General features: G+C 35.9%; 1 protein-coding gene across 1 annotated transcript in view; it reads left to right on the top strand.

Annotated features, from left to right (window-relative positions):
• Hdc (histidine decarboxylase) overlaps positions 1-15,727 on the top strand; it is a 180,336-nt gene that overhangs the window by 90,418 nt on the left and 74,191 nt on the right. The window contains exon 2 of the mRNA XM_081736343.1: positions 3,687-3,733. Coding sequence (XP_081592469.1) covers positions 3,706-3,733 — 28 coding nt within the window. The 5' untranslated portion in view covers positions 3,687-3,705. The remainder of the gene's footprint in view (positions 1-3,686; positions 3,734-15,727) is intronic.

The raw sequence follows: 15,727 nt of genomic DNA, 5'->3' as shown, positions 1-15,727 counted from the left end.
GGTCTGAAAATAGTACGTCGGCATAGTATGTACAGTGAATTGCATAGAATTAACCAGAAAAGTAAAAAACCGACTAGTCTTTCATTGCAAAATTGTATTTTAAAAAAGTCCCAAAGTGGTCTATTTGCCGACTCTGAAAACTACAAAGAAAAGTGTTTTATTTTTAGAATATTTATGTTCGATAGGCATTAAAACGACGAACTGAATAATTTAATCTTTATCAACTATATTATCAATCTTTAAATAAAAAAGTTTGCATTTTCGGGACAAAAATGTCCTTATGTTAGTCAAGAATGATGCTCGATCATTAGAGGAAAAACTAAAAAAATATGAATTTTTAAAATTCCTTATATTAACAGTTGATATATCTGTGATTGTTTAATGTGATATAATTAGCTATTAAAAAAAAGGTTTTCCATCCTAATTAAGCGTTTAATATGCAAATATTTATTATAAACCAAAGAAGTCCGCTGAAATACACTAAGTAGGAAATCGTCATACAGGCATTTTTATTGAATTATTTTGTTTTCTACAAGAATCTTATGATAAACAAAGAGTATACGAAGCATTAAGTGATTCTTCGTATTAACAATAAAGTTAGACTAAGCAAAGAGATAAGTTTATCTCACTTGAGAAAAACTCAATAAATATACAAAGTATGAAGTTATTCTTCATATTGATAAAGTTAAACTAGGAAAAAGGAAATTATTCCACTTATTTACGAATACCACAAGAACAAACAAAGCATGGATTTTTCCCCTCGTATTGAAAAGTTACACTAAAAGAAGAAATTAGGCTATCCCAGTTATTTATTTAAAAAAAAAAACAACAACAACAACACAAAAACATGCGAAGCATGGAGTTTTTGTTCGTGTTAAGTTATACTAAAAGAAAAAATAAGTCTTCCTTACTTAAGAAAAGCTCAACTTCTTCATAAAACTTTTCTTTTCATCAACAACGTTAGAGTAAAAGAAGAAATTATCCCACTTATTAAGAAAACTTATGAAGTGAAATAATTACAAAACCGGGCTTGGGTCTAGGCATTTGTCACATACGAACCGGCTTCCTTCAAAAGCTGTGCAATGATGATGCCACCATTCTTCGCACGAATTACACATTATCCAGTCCTCATCCGGTGGATCGATATTTTCCTTTACACGATGGACATACATATTCCACTACTTTTGAAGTTGAACTTTCAGCGGATGCCATTACCACACTTGTGAAAGTGTCTTTAGCCATTATTATATATAAATTTAGCCCTTATAGCTATTTTGTCATTTGTCAATTATCATATGTAAATAATAATAAGGCCATATAATGGATTCCTTTAAATGTAGGTCTTATTGCATTTTATCCTCTTCATACATGGTTCTAATTTCTTAAAGAATGTTCAAAAACTGGATTACTTTGTTACATGCGTGTTACTAGTGAAATGATTTGATATGAGCGGATAACAAGTTGTAATGTTAAAGTTGATTTTCGGATTTCCTAGATAGACAATTATTCCTTTGCTCTGGGTATAGTCAACTTGCAATACTTACGGTATATTTAAACTACAAATTAATATATATAGAAGCGAATCTCAATCTGTGATTCTCGACCTACTGGTGGTCCTAAGTAAATCTATGGGTCCCAAGATTCTTGTATGAGACTGAATTGTTTCATGTAATTCAATAATTTTTAAGGGTGTAAGGACGCCTATTCTGAAACTTAAGAATAAAACATTATATAGCTCATATTTCTTGACCATATGATTGGGTGAAAAAAAGATAACGTTTTCAGCTTCATACGAAAACGAAATTTGACAGTTTTAGAATTAAGAAATGAAATTTTAAGTTTTGCGTACCATAGATAATGCAACTTATTCTAAAGGAGAATGATTATTATAAAATAATTGATAGAATGGAAATGTGGGAGGAAACAGAAAAATTTTGGGAAAACCTACGGACACAATGTGTTCCACCCACTGCCAAACTTGCGGCAGGGGATTGAGCCAGGATGAATCCCTCGACCAGAGGTGAGTTCTACCACTACCCCACCGTATTCTCTTTTAAAATTTAGAGTCGGTTAATTATTACTGAGCATTACCTTCCTGATTTATGAAGAAAAGAAGCCTATATATAAATTCATTCCATGTTAAGTTTGTTTCTAGAGTGATAAAAAATTTTCCTTATTCTTCTGGGTTCCTCGAAGCTTGAGGAGGGTCCCAGACTGAAAAAGGTTGAGAAAACCTGACATGTTGAATTGTTGCAAGAATTTTGAACTGCAATTTCAATCTACCGTAAGTTGCTTGAAATTAAACGAAATTAAGTGAAATAAAAACCACTATGAGCATAGGTCTCTCTTTACAAAGAAATGTGGTTCTGGAGCCAATAAAAAGTTCTCAATCACTGTCTTGGTTGTTGAAGACGTGTCACTATAAGAAAATGTTCAGATGATAGAAAAGGTAGAAATTATTGGACGAGATCTGGCGAGCGTGGTGAATACGGCAGTGCTTGTAGAAATGTGCGTAACTTTGCAGCGTTGTTTATTCATATTGTTGTCGTATAACATGATCAGACCTTTTCTAGTGACCAATGCGGACATAGGCATTGTAGTCTTTGGTGCATTTCGTCAATTTACTGAATTCTTGCCCGTAATGGATTTACCTGGCTTGAGTAGGCTATAATGTATCAGTGTAACCACGAAGCACTTCACAATCATAGTAAACTTAGAATGCTAGTCGGCTTTGGAAACGTTTTAGGAAAGGACGCGCGATCCAACCATCCGCATTGGTGAAATGTATCGATTGTCACGAAGGTTCAATTTTTCTTGTATGTGTGAATATTCTTTAAAAAAATTGATTGCTTTGTAGCACAGGAGCAGTATCAGCGTAGAGCGGAATCCGAAATTTCTATGATTCTCGGTCAATTTTTATATTTTTCACCTTTACTAGTTTCTTTCTTTTTCTTTTTTTTTTAAAGTAGCATGCCACATTTGAATGATCAACTCTCAGTTCCTTTACAACCTCTTACATCTCTTTCGGCGGATCTGTTCAGTGATCAGCTGAAGTCACAGTCGCCAGCAACCTAAAGTAATATGTGACATTTCTTAACCTCCAAGATAAGCCACGAAGACAGAAATTTCGGAACTAATGTCGCATTATACGTATACTCTCCCACATGGCCTTATTTTATCCTGGGCTCCTCTTGGAATGAATTTAAATATATTGAAGTACATTTTGCGAAAATCGCGTATTGGTTTACTGTTATCTAAGCCCTAAAAATAGACGAAGAGAAAGAGATTATTCCTATGTCGTATATATCTACAAAATGCAAAACATGAGCCTCCGAATGATATCCATGGGATTTACTAGACAATATTTGAATATTCAAACATGTGATTATTCCACAGAGCCCAGAAATAACCCACAGCTGCAGGATGTCCAACGGGATTCCACTCTCAAAAATGGGACTCACGTGATCATCCCAGGACTAACATCTCTGTGAGAGGAAATAAATTTAATAATTTGTTTCAGCTCAAATTTTGATACAAAGTACAATATATTTGATAATTATTAATAAATATATTTTGTTTTTAGACTTAATTCGCATCACAGTAAAATATTGAAGAAAAATATTTTTAAAAACTAAAAAAAAAAAAAAAATGAAGAGTAATAAAATTTCATTTCTATTTATTTTTAGATTGTTAAAACACAAAATAATGGATTTTGAAGAGTACAGGACAAGAGGTAAGTGACACCTACATTGAGTATATTGTAACATTTTAGATTTAGAGTAGGCTTGTCTTAATCAACTCATTATTTCCAATTATTTCTGATAATTGTATTGCAATAGAAAAAAAAATGTTTAAATTTTTTCATCAGTGACGTTCTGCTGAATAAAGCTTTCTTCCTAGCTGTACAAAGTTTTATTCCTAGTTGTATAAAGCTTTCTGGTATAAGAAGTTTTTCTTCAGCTGTGCGAAGCTTTCTTCCCAGTTGTATGAAGCTTGCTTCTTAGTTGTATGAAGCTTTCTGCTGCATGAAGCTTTCTTCCTAGCTGTTAGAAGCTTTCGACCTAGCTGCAAGGGCGCCGATTTCTCTGTAAATTTGGGGGGACGCAGTCAGATGCAGAAGGTATATATATATGAAGATTTTAAGAGAAATTGCACTCAAATTATGCCAAATATTGTATACTCATAACTACAATAGGAGGCCCACATGAGCTTTGGGGGGCCCGGCCCCCTCGTCTCCCCCAGGATCGGTGCCCTTGCCTAGCTGTAGGAAGCCTTCTGTTGTATAAAGCTTACTTCCTAGTTGTATGAAACTTTCTGCTGCATGAAGCTTTCTTCCTAACTGTATGAAGCTTTCTTCCTGACTGTATGAAACTTTCTGTTCTATAAAACTTGCTTCCTAGCTGTATGAATATTTTTATCGTTTGAAGCTTTGTTATTAAATGAATGAAGCTTTCTGCTGTATGAAGCTTATAGAGATAAAATTTAAATTCTTACAGATGCGACTCCCTTCAAGACCCGCCTCTAAATGTCTTACCAATTTGGAATTTTGATGGATTTGCTTGATATGAATGAATCGAGATTAATGATCACATCTAGTAGTTAAAAGCTTTCTTTACGAGAAAAAAAACTATTAGTATCTCTTTTCTTGTATTTTCATAGTGAATTTCACATAGCAGCTGTCTAACAATCAAAGACCTGTAGTTGTGGCAAAATAAAACTAAAAAAAACGGCAGACAAAATGACAAAATATATTTTAATAATAACATTAAAATGACAGTTTATATTGTAATAGTTGATATATTCAATGTGTTATTATGTCACTAATTTGTTAGATATTCATGTTAAATGCGTTAGTCTACATTAAGGATACTTCAAGTAAGTACAGAGGTTGTTCAGCCTACGTTTGGCCGATTTCGTTCCTTCCCCCTCCTGGGCAGAATGGACTCACCCGACCTGGCTCGTGGCGTACTGCAGTGTTGTGCAGTGGCTTCCTGGGAACGGAGTTGTTTTTCCGCGCGGACGACAATAACGCACAAAATAGGACCATTGTTGTGAGTGTTGTGTTAAATTTGTTTCCAAGTATATGGGTTTCCGCTCTGTGACCAAACTGCCGCCCAAACTAAGCCGGTTTTGGGAAAGCTATGTTGCGGCTCTTTATGACACCCGCTTTAGTATTTCTGTTATTAGAAAACAGTGCGAGAAGAATGGTTGCAACATCAGTTTAAGTGGAATAAAAAATGTTATTTAAAAGTACAAGGGCAACGAAGCTCCACCATTTGAATCACCAACGAAATTGCCTAGGAAGCGGGAATGCACCAAGGCCATCTCCACCATGCAGAGGAAACTTCCCAAAATGTCAATGCAAGAAAATCCGAGAACACAAAGGTGTATGGCTAATCGTCTTGACGTGTCTTTGGGGACCGAGCCGGACGTTACACCATCAACTCAAGCTGGAAAAAGTCATGAAAGCTCGCGGCCATCTTCTCACAGATGCCCACCAAAAGGAACGAAAGTGTCACGCCCGGAAGCTGTACGAACGAGATCTGGCAAAACAAAGGTGGACGTACGTCGTAACGCTCGATGAAGCATGGATTTACCTTTCCGACTGCGGCAAACCGAGAGCCATCAGAGAAAGGCGCCAAGAACTTCAGAAGGTGGTTCCGTGTCTGTAAAGAATCTTTCCCAAAAGGAGTCATGGTCGTTACTGGGTACTGTTACCGAGGTAAACTGAAGAATCGTTGGGTGGCGAAGAACTGCAAAATAAATTCGCAGTATTTTCAGGAGCAGATCATGCGGCCGATCTACGAACATGAGATTCCAACAATGTACGGAAATGACGCCAACCTGTGCGCATTCACATGGACAAGGCCTCATCACATACCTCACGATCGTCCCCCGCATTCTACAGGGAGAAGGACGACGCAAATGATATACAGGTGATACCCTTCAATGAGGTATCTGTTAAATTTCCAGATGCAAGTCCTATGGACTATTGTGGATTTGGATTGCTGAAACGGGCTTTGGGAAAACGGCGTGTGAGAACTGTGGAAGGACTTTGGAAAGCTGTGCCAAGAGAATGGGACAAGATTCCCCTCTCAGTTCTTCAGAGAAGTCTATTACAGTGGAAATTACGCTATCGGGCTATTGTTAGGAACCAAGGGAAACACATCGAGCACTTACGGACCTGGCGCCATGGATTCTTCTAAATTTTTTGGTAAGTCGAAATTGGCCAAATGTAGACTGAACAACATCTGGTGAAGTATGACTTTAAAAATATAAAAATCAAAACACATCAAAACGAAGAGAGAGAGAGAAAGAAAGAAAATTACAAATCATTGCAATGCTAGTACGAAACATAAAACTGCATAAAAAATACGCTCATGAATAACCTGACTAAAAACTTCGTTAAAACAAATCGTATCACACTAGTAAACCCTACCTTGGCACTTGACAAAGCGGTCATACCATACACCCTTTTCACTTAAATGCATGATATCATACGGATGTTCTTTAGACTGTTTATTTACAAGTTATCACGTCTGTCCGTTCAGTCGTTCTTTCAGAAAAAAATGTTCGAAGGGAGGGGGGGGGCACACTTAGTATTCCTGGAGGCACTGCTGGTACTATTCTACTTATTATTATATTATAAATGTATTATTTTAGTCTCCTCCGGGGGGCACTCTCAGAGCTCCGGGGGGCAGTGCCCCCAAAAAACATGCCTGGAAGGAACACTGTGTCCGTTAAGATGTTTTAGAAACCCGGAAACGATTACATCTTCCGATGCGACTGGATCATATATTTGAAGCACGTCAGAACTTGGAAATTCGTAGGAACATCAATCGAGCTTTCCGTTATTTGGTTGGCCAACAATGACTCATTCCTTCCGGTGGGGACACTTAAATTCCATATTTCATAGGTGATCTGCATTTCACGATAATTGAGAATACTGTGTCTTGTATTTTCGGTGGAACATGAAGAAAGCTTCAAGTAGAAAGTTTAAAATTACAAATATGCCCAATTATTACCAAAAACTGGCATTTATTCATGATTTATTGTAAGAATGAAGAAGTATGGCATTTATAGCATCTAGAACTGACGGTCTTTACCGATAATGTACACAAAGAAATGTTTCTGACATTGTGCCTTACCTTCGAAGGAGTATGAGTCAATAGTTTCCCATAGAATCCTTAGGAGGAAGGAAAAGATCAAACAAGTTTGAGTGCGTATAGAACTGAAGAGAATAAAGCCTACAGGTGCTTGAGACAGAGCAAACAAGATAGAGTTTTAACAATGACCCAACCAATTCATATATATATATTGACACTATGATTATTAGATGAGAGGAAAAATACAGTAGTGGTGTTTACATTTGTGTGGTGTTTAAACCCCTTGAATTTAAATTGATTGAGTGCAAAAACATAAAACTCCGGATTCATAGTTCGAATCTTTACTTTGATATCGAAAGCTCTTATACTTTATTCAAAATAACTATAACGGTAATAATTAATTCATTGTATACTGTTTACTGGGGACACAAGCGCTGAGGCTATTTCTCTCTGTCACGATAAGATCGAGATATGCTGTAGATTAGAAAACTAAAACTTACTAAAGAAAGTGTATTTCATTTAAAACATTAGCAAAGTAAGAGATTTTAAAAATATGGAAAAACTAAAACAGACATCGCGAAAAGGTTTTAAGAACAAATAGCAATAAAATACATAAAAAAATACTCAAAAAAGAGAACAATAATAGTAACACATAATGGTAAATCTAGAAGGAAAACCTAGAGAGCATTAACTAGTCTAATCCCACGAATGAAAGTGAGAGTACGGTCACTAAATACCACATTATCTTCCAAAACCTGGCTAAGATTTTCATGCATGATGTTTTCTGATATCTGAATATTCTGGATATTTTATAATACAAAGATATGCTGAAAACTGAGTGGGACAAGACAGTCTTCAGAACTTAGCGCATTGCGGTAGATAGGAATGTGTGATATGAGAATGTCCGATACACAAACGAGTCAGAATCACTTCAACTCAGCGACTAGTACGGACAATTTCATTGAGCTTATTTTCGTTTCACTTCGCTTGCCAGTGAAAACTCATCCTCTGGAGAAAATAACTACAAGAGAGAGCTCCATTGGAAATTCTACCAATGTGTCTTGTCCCAGCACCTAGCAGACAATGATGTCGCAACCCTATTGCTGTAGCCAATGGAATCTTACGAGGCATGTTTACTAAAAGATATTTTGAAGGCTTTAGTAGCACTTTGTGAGTCAGCCCAGATAATCGTATGACCCAGCGAAAGTTGAAGCGTATGATCAAGGGCAAGCTTAATTTCTGTCAGACCACTTTTTTCTTTTATTATTATTACATTCACTACATGAGACAATAAAGATTTATCGCCAAGGATTTAAAAATACTGTGAATTATTTTTGTGGTTTTGTAACACTCAGTGATCAGTTGTGACGCTTGGTTTAGTCGAATCAGTCTACGGAAAATTAATTGTATTGCCAGATTATTTTATCTAAACTATTTCAACTCTTTAGAACCGGTTCTTTTATGTTAGAGTCGAAATATTTTTCAGTGAGTTCAAGAATTTTCAAACTAAAAATTCTCACACAAAAAATTTTAAACTGAAAATTATCAAACCATGATCGAAAAAAAATTAAACATTAAAAAAAAGCTTTGAGTTAAGTTTAACGTCCCTTTCACTTGGATCTACTGATTAACTAAGAATCCGAACCACATGAGACCCTTCCGGGAATCGAATACAGGTCTTTTACGCTAAAGAAGTGGACTGCTAACCGTTTAGCCACAAAGTAGCACTCAAAAACTTTTAAAAAATTATACAGAGATTCGAAAATAATCTAACTAACTAACTCTATGGCCTATGGAACCCGAAGCTTCAGTGCCGCGTTCACAAAAGCTCTCCACTGACTTCTATCCTTAGCTAATTGCATCCAGTTTCTACTTTGTATTCCTATCTCTGCGAGATCCATCTTAATATTGTCCTCCCATCTGCGCCTAGGTCTCCCTAATGGTCGTTTTCCTATGGGTCTACCAGTCAAGACTTTGAAAGCGTTTCTACTTTCTTCCATTCTAGCTACATGACCTGCCCACCTAAGCCTCCTAGACTTGACGACCCTAACAATGTTGGGTAAACCGTATAAACTATGTAGATCCTCGTTATGAAGCTTCCGCCATTCCCCATTCTCGTTCCTCTTGGGTCCGAATATTCTTCTCAGGATCCTGTTCTCAAATACTTTCAGTCTATGTTCTTCCCTCAGAGTAAGCGACCATGTTTCACAACCATACAGAACAACAGGCATGATTATCGTTTTATATATTTTAAGCTTCAAATTCCTCGACAGAATTCGCGACGACAAGAGATTTTGAACCGAATAGTAACACGAATTCCCTGCTTTTAGTCGACATTTAATTTCTTCGTGAATATGATTTTCGTCTGTTAATATTGATCCTAAATATTTGAAAGTATCCACTTTATCAAAAGTATTATTTAATATTTTAACGCCTCCACAATTTGCCGTATTACGGTCCCGACGCACTTCCATGTATTTAGTTTTCTCTGCATTTACTTCTAAACCCATGTCCCTGCAAGCGTTTAATAAGATCTCTGCATTTATTTCTACTGTTCTCCTATCATCCCCTATTAAATTTACATCATCAGCATATGCCATAACCTGGTGAATGCCGTTCAACTCTAGGCCCTGGTTGCTATATTCGAAAATAATCAGTCAATTAAATTGCACTTAGAATTAACATTCTAACAATGACCTTAGACTAGAGCTATGACTAAAGTTTGAAATGTAAAATCGTTATTCTTACATATTAATAGAATTTAATAATTATTTTCAGATTTTAAATCTTAATTTTTACATCAATGACTTACAAGTTTGAATGTTAAATAAATTCTAATTAAAAACTCAAGTTCTAATCTTTCCACCAATAACCTTAGACTATGAGTCGAACTACAATCATAAGCTTCAAGAATTTTAAAACTACTTTATTAATTAAAAAGTAGATGAAAAAGTTTAAAAATTAAAATTTTAAGCAAAAATTGCCAAACATCTTAAGAAAAATTAAACGAAAATTCGAAAGCAATCAACCATATTTGTAGTAAAAGTAGCTTTCCATCAATGACCTTAGATTATCAGTCGTAACTATAATCTTAAGGTTCAAATATTTTTAAACTAAAAATTTAAAAACAAAAATGTTCAAAGCGTGATCATGAAATTGTAAACAAAACTTTTCAAAAGCTTTTGAAAAATCTTAATAAGATTTAAAAGTGATCGGATAATAAGATTGTAGAAAGAATAACCTTGCACCAATGGGCGTTAGAGTATTAGTTGTAGGTAAAGTTCAAGTTGTGAAACTGTTGTAATTGGATATTAATCGGTTTTACTAATTACCTATCAGGTACTACAAAAATCAGTTTAGAAACTCAACTACATTCTTTAGGAAAACAAACGTTGACAAGCAGAAATATTGTGATACAAAACTTTTTAAAAACTTTTGAAATAAATTGAATCCTTGAGTTCCAAAACCGGTCATCTCCATCGATGCTAATTTGAGAAGAGTGACAAACAAAACTAAATTAGTCAATATGCATCTGGCATATAGGACTATTTTCATTTCCGGACACCAGAACTGACATTTTTCTACTTTCCAAAAATGGAAATAACCCTATATGTCAGACACATATTGATTAATTTAGTTTTGTTTGTCTCTCCTCTCAAATTAGCTTCGATGGAAATGACCGGTTTTCAAACTCAAAGATTCAATTAGATATTTAGAAATTTAAAGCAGAGATCGAAAAATTTTTAACAAAAGGTTTTTAAAACTTTTTAAATTAAAATTTGAAAAGTGATAAGCTAATCAGGTTGTACCAAGTAAACCATTAAATTAACAACCTTAAACTGTTTCATAATTAACTATTTTTTTATTAGTTTTAATTTTTAAAGTCCATTTTCTTTATCAGAATGCAACTAACTAAAGAAACTTTAAAACATATATATAGATATATATATAGATATAGATATAGATATATAGATATAGATAGATAGATAGATAGATAGATAGATAGATAGATAGATAGATAGATAGATAGATAGATAGATAGATAGATAGATAGATAGATAGATAGATAGATAGATAGATAGATAGATAGATATGGTACAAATTTAAGCTTTGCTCAGACAAGTTAAACTTTGTATTTAAATGGTAAAGCCTATTTTCTTTCAAATGAAAGCTTCTGTACTGCGAAAATAATATTGTAATCTGTCTTTTAGATGGAATAGAGATAACAGTCTCCCCACGTTTGGAAAATACATCAAATGAGAGTTTGGTAAAGATGGTGAAGACATTGATTAACCATTGTTTACACTAGAAAATCGACAAATTACTTCCAGGTTTTCCCGTATTACCTTCAAGTGTAAAAACAACTTTGTAACAATCGTAGCAAAATGAAAAACACTCAAGAGCTTTTCTTTAGCTTGTGGGCAGGATACACTTAGAGAGACAATCCAATTTCAGGTTGTTGATCTAATGCTCAGTTGAACAGCTACCTACAGACCTGCAATTCGAGTGTCAAAGTATTCTATACTCCGAACAATGTTTGAAAATAATTTACTGTCAGTTACAGGTACGAAAAATAGTCGTAACTAATATTTTCTACGTCGATTTAGATTTACTCTTTTGTATAGGCCCAAGTTTTTCTTGACACCAATACCGGAAGTTTTGCTTATTAACATATTCATTCATATATGTTATACATCTGCGACATATCAGATTTTTCTTGGGGCTAGATGGAAGGGAGAAATGATCTACTGATATGGTTAGAGTATCACGTTTTTCATTAGTACAGTAACACACTCATGATTATATATATAGGGTGTTCATCTAAAAGTACCACCTGAAATACCAAAGAAATGAGGTATGATGTCGTTGGAAAAATGTCGATAAATAAGGCTTCAGGAGTTAAGTGATTTTTTTTCAAATGGAATGATAGGCAAAAAACAGTAATAATATGAAAGGGCATTCGCGGAGAAATACAATGCCGTTTATTTCATGCTTCTACTGCTTCTAGGTTTGCCTTTAGCTTAAAGAAATCGGAACATATCCTATCAGTGCTAAATAGAAACAATATTTTAACAATGTCGAGAAGATACCTACGCTATAGTTGTCTGATATATAAAATCCTTAAAACTCAATCCCTACAATATTTATATTGTAAATTTACAAAGCGGTCACAAATTCACTCTCACGTTACGCGTAACAGTGAGAAATTCAATGTACAAAGACTTAAACTGAAGATAGTGCAAGGATCATTTTCTAGAGCAGGCCCGAGAGTATGGAATGCGGTACCAAAAGCTCTCATTAAATAAAATCATTTAATTCATTTCGAAATTCATTAAAATCACATTTGATGAAATCCCAGCGACTGCCTCTGGCACTTACGATATGTACAGTTTTATGTAACAACTTAGCTAAATCCAACAATGTCGATACTTTTTATTGCATATGTCACTTGTTTATTTTCTGATTTATTCTTTTACTTGTATTTTTTAGTTTTTTTTTTTTTTGATGTGTAATGTTTAATATTGTATTCTTTTGACAAGGGTTAGGTGGTAGAGCAGCCGTGGCTGAACCTCGACCGCTTCAATAAAGACATTTTCATTTCATTTCATTCACATAGTAACGAAAATATGACTATGGGAATGGTTGTAAACAGAAAGAGAAGTGCCCTACTTGACTGCAAGTACTGCCATACATATGAGCTGTCAGAAGTCATGGGAAGAAGGAAGAAGGAGGAGAAAACGTGAGACATCGTCAGCAGCATTTATTTGACAATATATAGAGCGTAATGGCAATGAGCATGATAGTATGTCGAAGAACCATAGAGCCTAACATTTGCAATGATCGTAAACCTAATCTGTCATAGTGACGTTCAAAATGGTGACGGTACACTGCGATACAGGCATTGAGGCAAACATGAAAAAATCGTTCTACAGAATGTAGCATCGCATGTGGAATGCCCCTATAGGCTTCAGTAATGTACTGTTGCATATCGTCTGGTGTTGTTGGCATATCCCGGTAGACAATGTCCTTCAGTCTCCCCCAGAGATAAATCTAATAGTGTTAAATCTGGTGAACCAGCTGGCCATTAGACAAGTCCTCCCTATTCTATCCACCGATTGGGAAACATTATTCAAACATGCTGTGGTGCGTTATGCACTGTAAGTTGGGCACCTGTCATGTTGGTACCACATTTCCAGTTCTGTATTAGACGTTAGGTAGTCCATGGGTGCATGCGTTCCACTTGGCTAAGCCAATATGGTTTTGTTACAGAATAAGAGTGCATATTCCTTAGGTTAATGTGTCCATGATTGGTAAAGGTTAACTCGTCGGTGAATATAATACGCGACAAATCTGAAGTTTCGTTTCGTAACACTCATGCGCAAAACCGAAAACAGTTCACAAAATCAGTTTCATATGGTGCCTGATGGATGAGAATATGATATAGGTGAAAGGTATGTGAATGCATAATGCGAAATACACTTTGCTGATTCATACCACCGTCCCTGTCAATATCATGGGAGCTAATGTGTGAATTAACAGCAGTTAGAACATGTTGCGCCCACCTAACCTACAGTTGGCTTTTTCCGCACACGTTGTCGCAGTGTTACACTTCCGGTGTCCCTTAATTTCACAAAGAGCGTACCAAAAAGACGGTACGATGGCTGCCGTCTGTCCGGATATCTCTCTGCGTACACACAGCAGGCTTCTAAAGCATTCTTCCTGCATTCTTCATAGATCAGAATCATGTCGGCTTTTTCTACGTTTGCAAACATCATCGTCGTCACTCTTACCACGACGACTGCCTACTATGAACTAACACGATCTCGTGACTCGGAAATCGCAATTTGATCCACATCAAGGACTATTCTGTCAGACAGCTCAGACGGCACACGTTACTAGGTAGTAGATGCATGTGACAAACAGCGTTGTATCGCCCCGCGTGTGCCCTCATGTTATTCATGTTTTTGTCTATCGTAACAGTACTAAAATTCACTTTGTTCCTGATGTTCCATTTGTCGCTAGTTTTCCTACTACTCCATACCTCTATTTGACGAGTCCTATTTGATATTACTTTTACCGTAAATTGTATATTGCTAGCGTTTCTTGTTGCTTCGGTATTTCAGGTAGTGCTTTTAGATACTTCATCCTGTACTCTGTCACACTAACATTTAAAGACGCAGAAATTTACCATCGGAGTTAACATTACACCAGATATATTTGTGGCCTTCTGGCAAGTTTGCTTGAGACTAAATGACGTTTTCATTGTGGTTTTGAGTCTCGTCTTGCGCATGGTTGATCATTGATCCCATTTCAGTATTCTCTGAATGGTCCATTTCCAATCGCTTTTTTCTAGCCTATAAAAATATCAACATAATGTAGCAACTATTTTCTCATGGTGTGATAAGTGTGTAGCCTATCTCATAGTCGTGTCTCCACAGAGCTTAGTTGCTAATGCTCTAGTCTTTATTACGAGCGGTTCCGGGTTCGGTTTCCGGGGGGGAGGGAATCTCGTTCAGATAGGTGCAAAAGTCTTTTCAGGACAGATATCCTGTATGAGGTTTTTGATGGGTTTTCTTTATTCACACTAGGCAAACGTCGGGATGGTACCTTACGTAAAGGTTCCAGTCCTCTTCCTTCCTTACCCATTTTCCCAAGGAAAGTATCGATCATACGTGACAGGCTAAAATGTCTATAGATGCTTAAAGCTCAAAAACGTAATTGCTAATTTCTGTCTTATAGGCTAATTCCCGTCTTATAGGGTACTACTTTATCACTAAATAAATCTGGCAATAATTGTTCCATTTAAACTTACCAATACTCAACTACAAACCTTTGCAGAGAAAGGGAATGGAATACCCTATTAGCACGGTAGGCAGAAATACACCTTACTATTATACTTAGTTCACATAAAACAAGGTAAATACTCCACCAATAAGGTGGAGGGAACTTCCTTAGCAAGTAAGGCAAGGGAAAGCTTTAAGGCAAGCTCACATTATCCTTTCGGTGTTGGAGACGTTCGAACACCGGAAGGTACCGAATCTCACGGTATGATCGCAACTCGTCTGAGTTCAACAAATGATCTGGGACCCTTCTGAGAGCTAAGGGGAAGCTGCAGTACCAGCTCTGCTACCACAGATTATTGCTGGGATACTACCGGTACCAATGACCCATGCAATCTGCCTATTTAGGAGTGAAACGAACCTCTGCTTGCAAGAAGCATGAATACAAAGATACGTTTAAATGTTTTTAATAACATAGATTAAGAAACTTGAAAATCCTATTCTTTTTCATGTCATTATAGTCACAATTGTTGCTACACCCTTTATTCTCCAAACTTCTTGGCTCTCCGAAGGTTTCGTTCTCACATGCACTCTACAATCCCACGCTACAGACGAGCCTCATCATTTATACATCATTATTTGGATCAGCTTCTCCGTATGATCCACAGTGATAAGTGTTTCGTTTGTACTATTATGAAGTTAGTAATTTATATAACTTTCTCTATTCACCCATCAGTCGTATACTTTTGAATTAGCAAATAGGTTACTTTCGAAATAATTTTGTTTCTAGCGACCCTCAATCTGTGTTCTTGCTGTGATTCTTCAATTTTCTATTAGCAA

Source organism: Thermobia domestica, chromosome 13 (assembly GCF_964235325.1).
Source record: "Thermobia domestica chromosome 13, izTheDome1.hap1.1, whole genome shotgun sequence".
In the NCBI taxonomy this organism is placed as follows: domain Eukaryota; kingdom Metazoa; phylum Arthropoda; class Insecta; order Zygentoma; family Lepismatidae; genus Thermobia; species Thermobia domestica.
The sequence above is the reverse complement of the archived record's forward strand: the minus strand, read 5'-3'. Positions and strand labels throughout refer to the sequence as shown.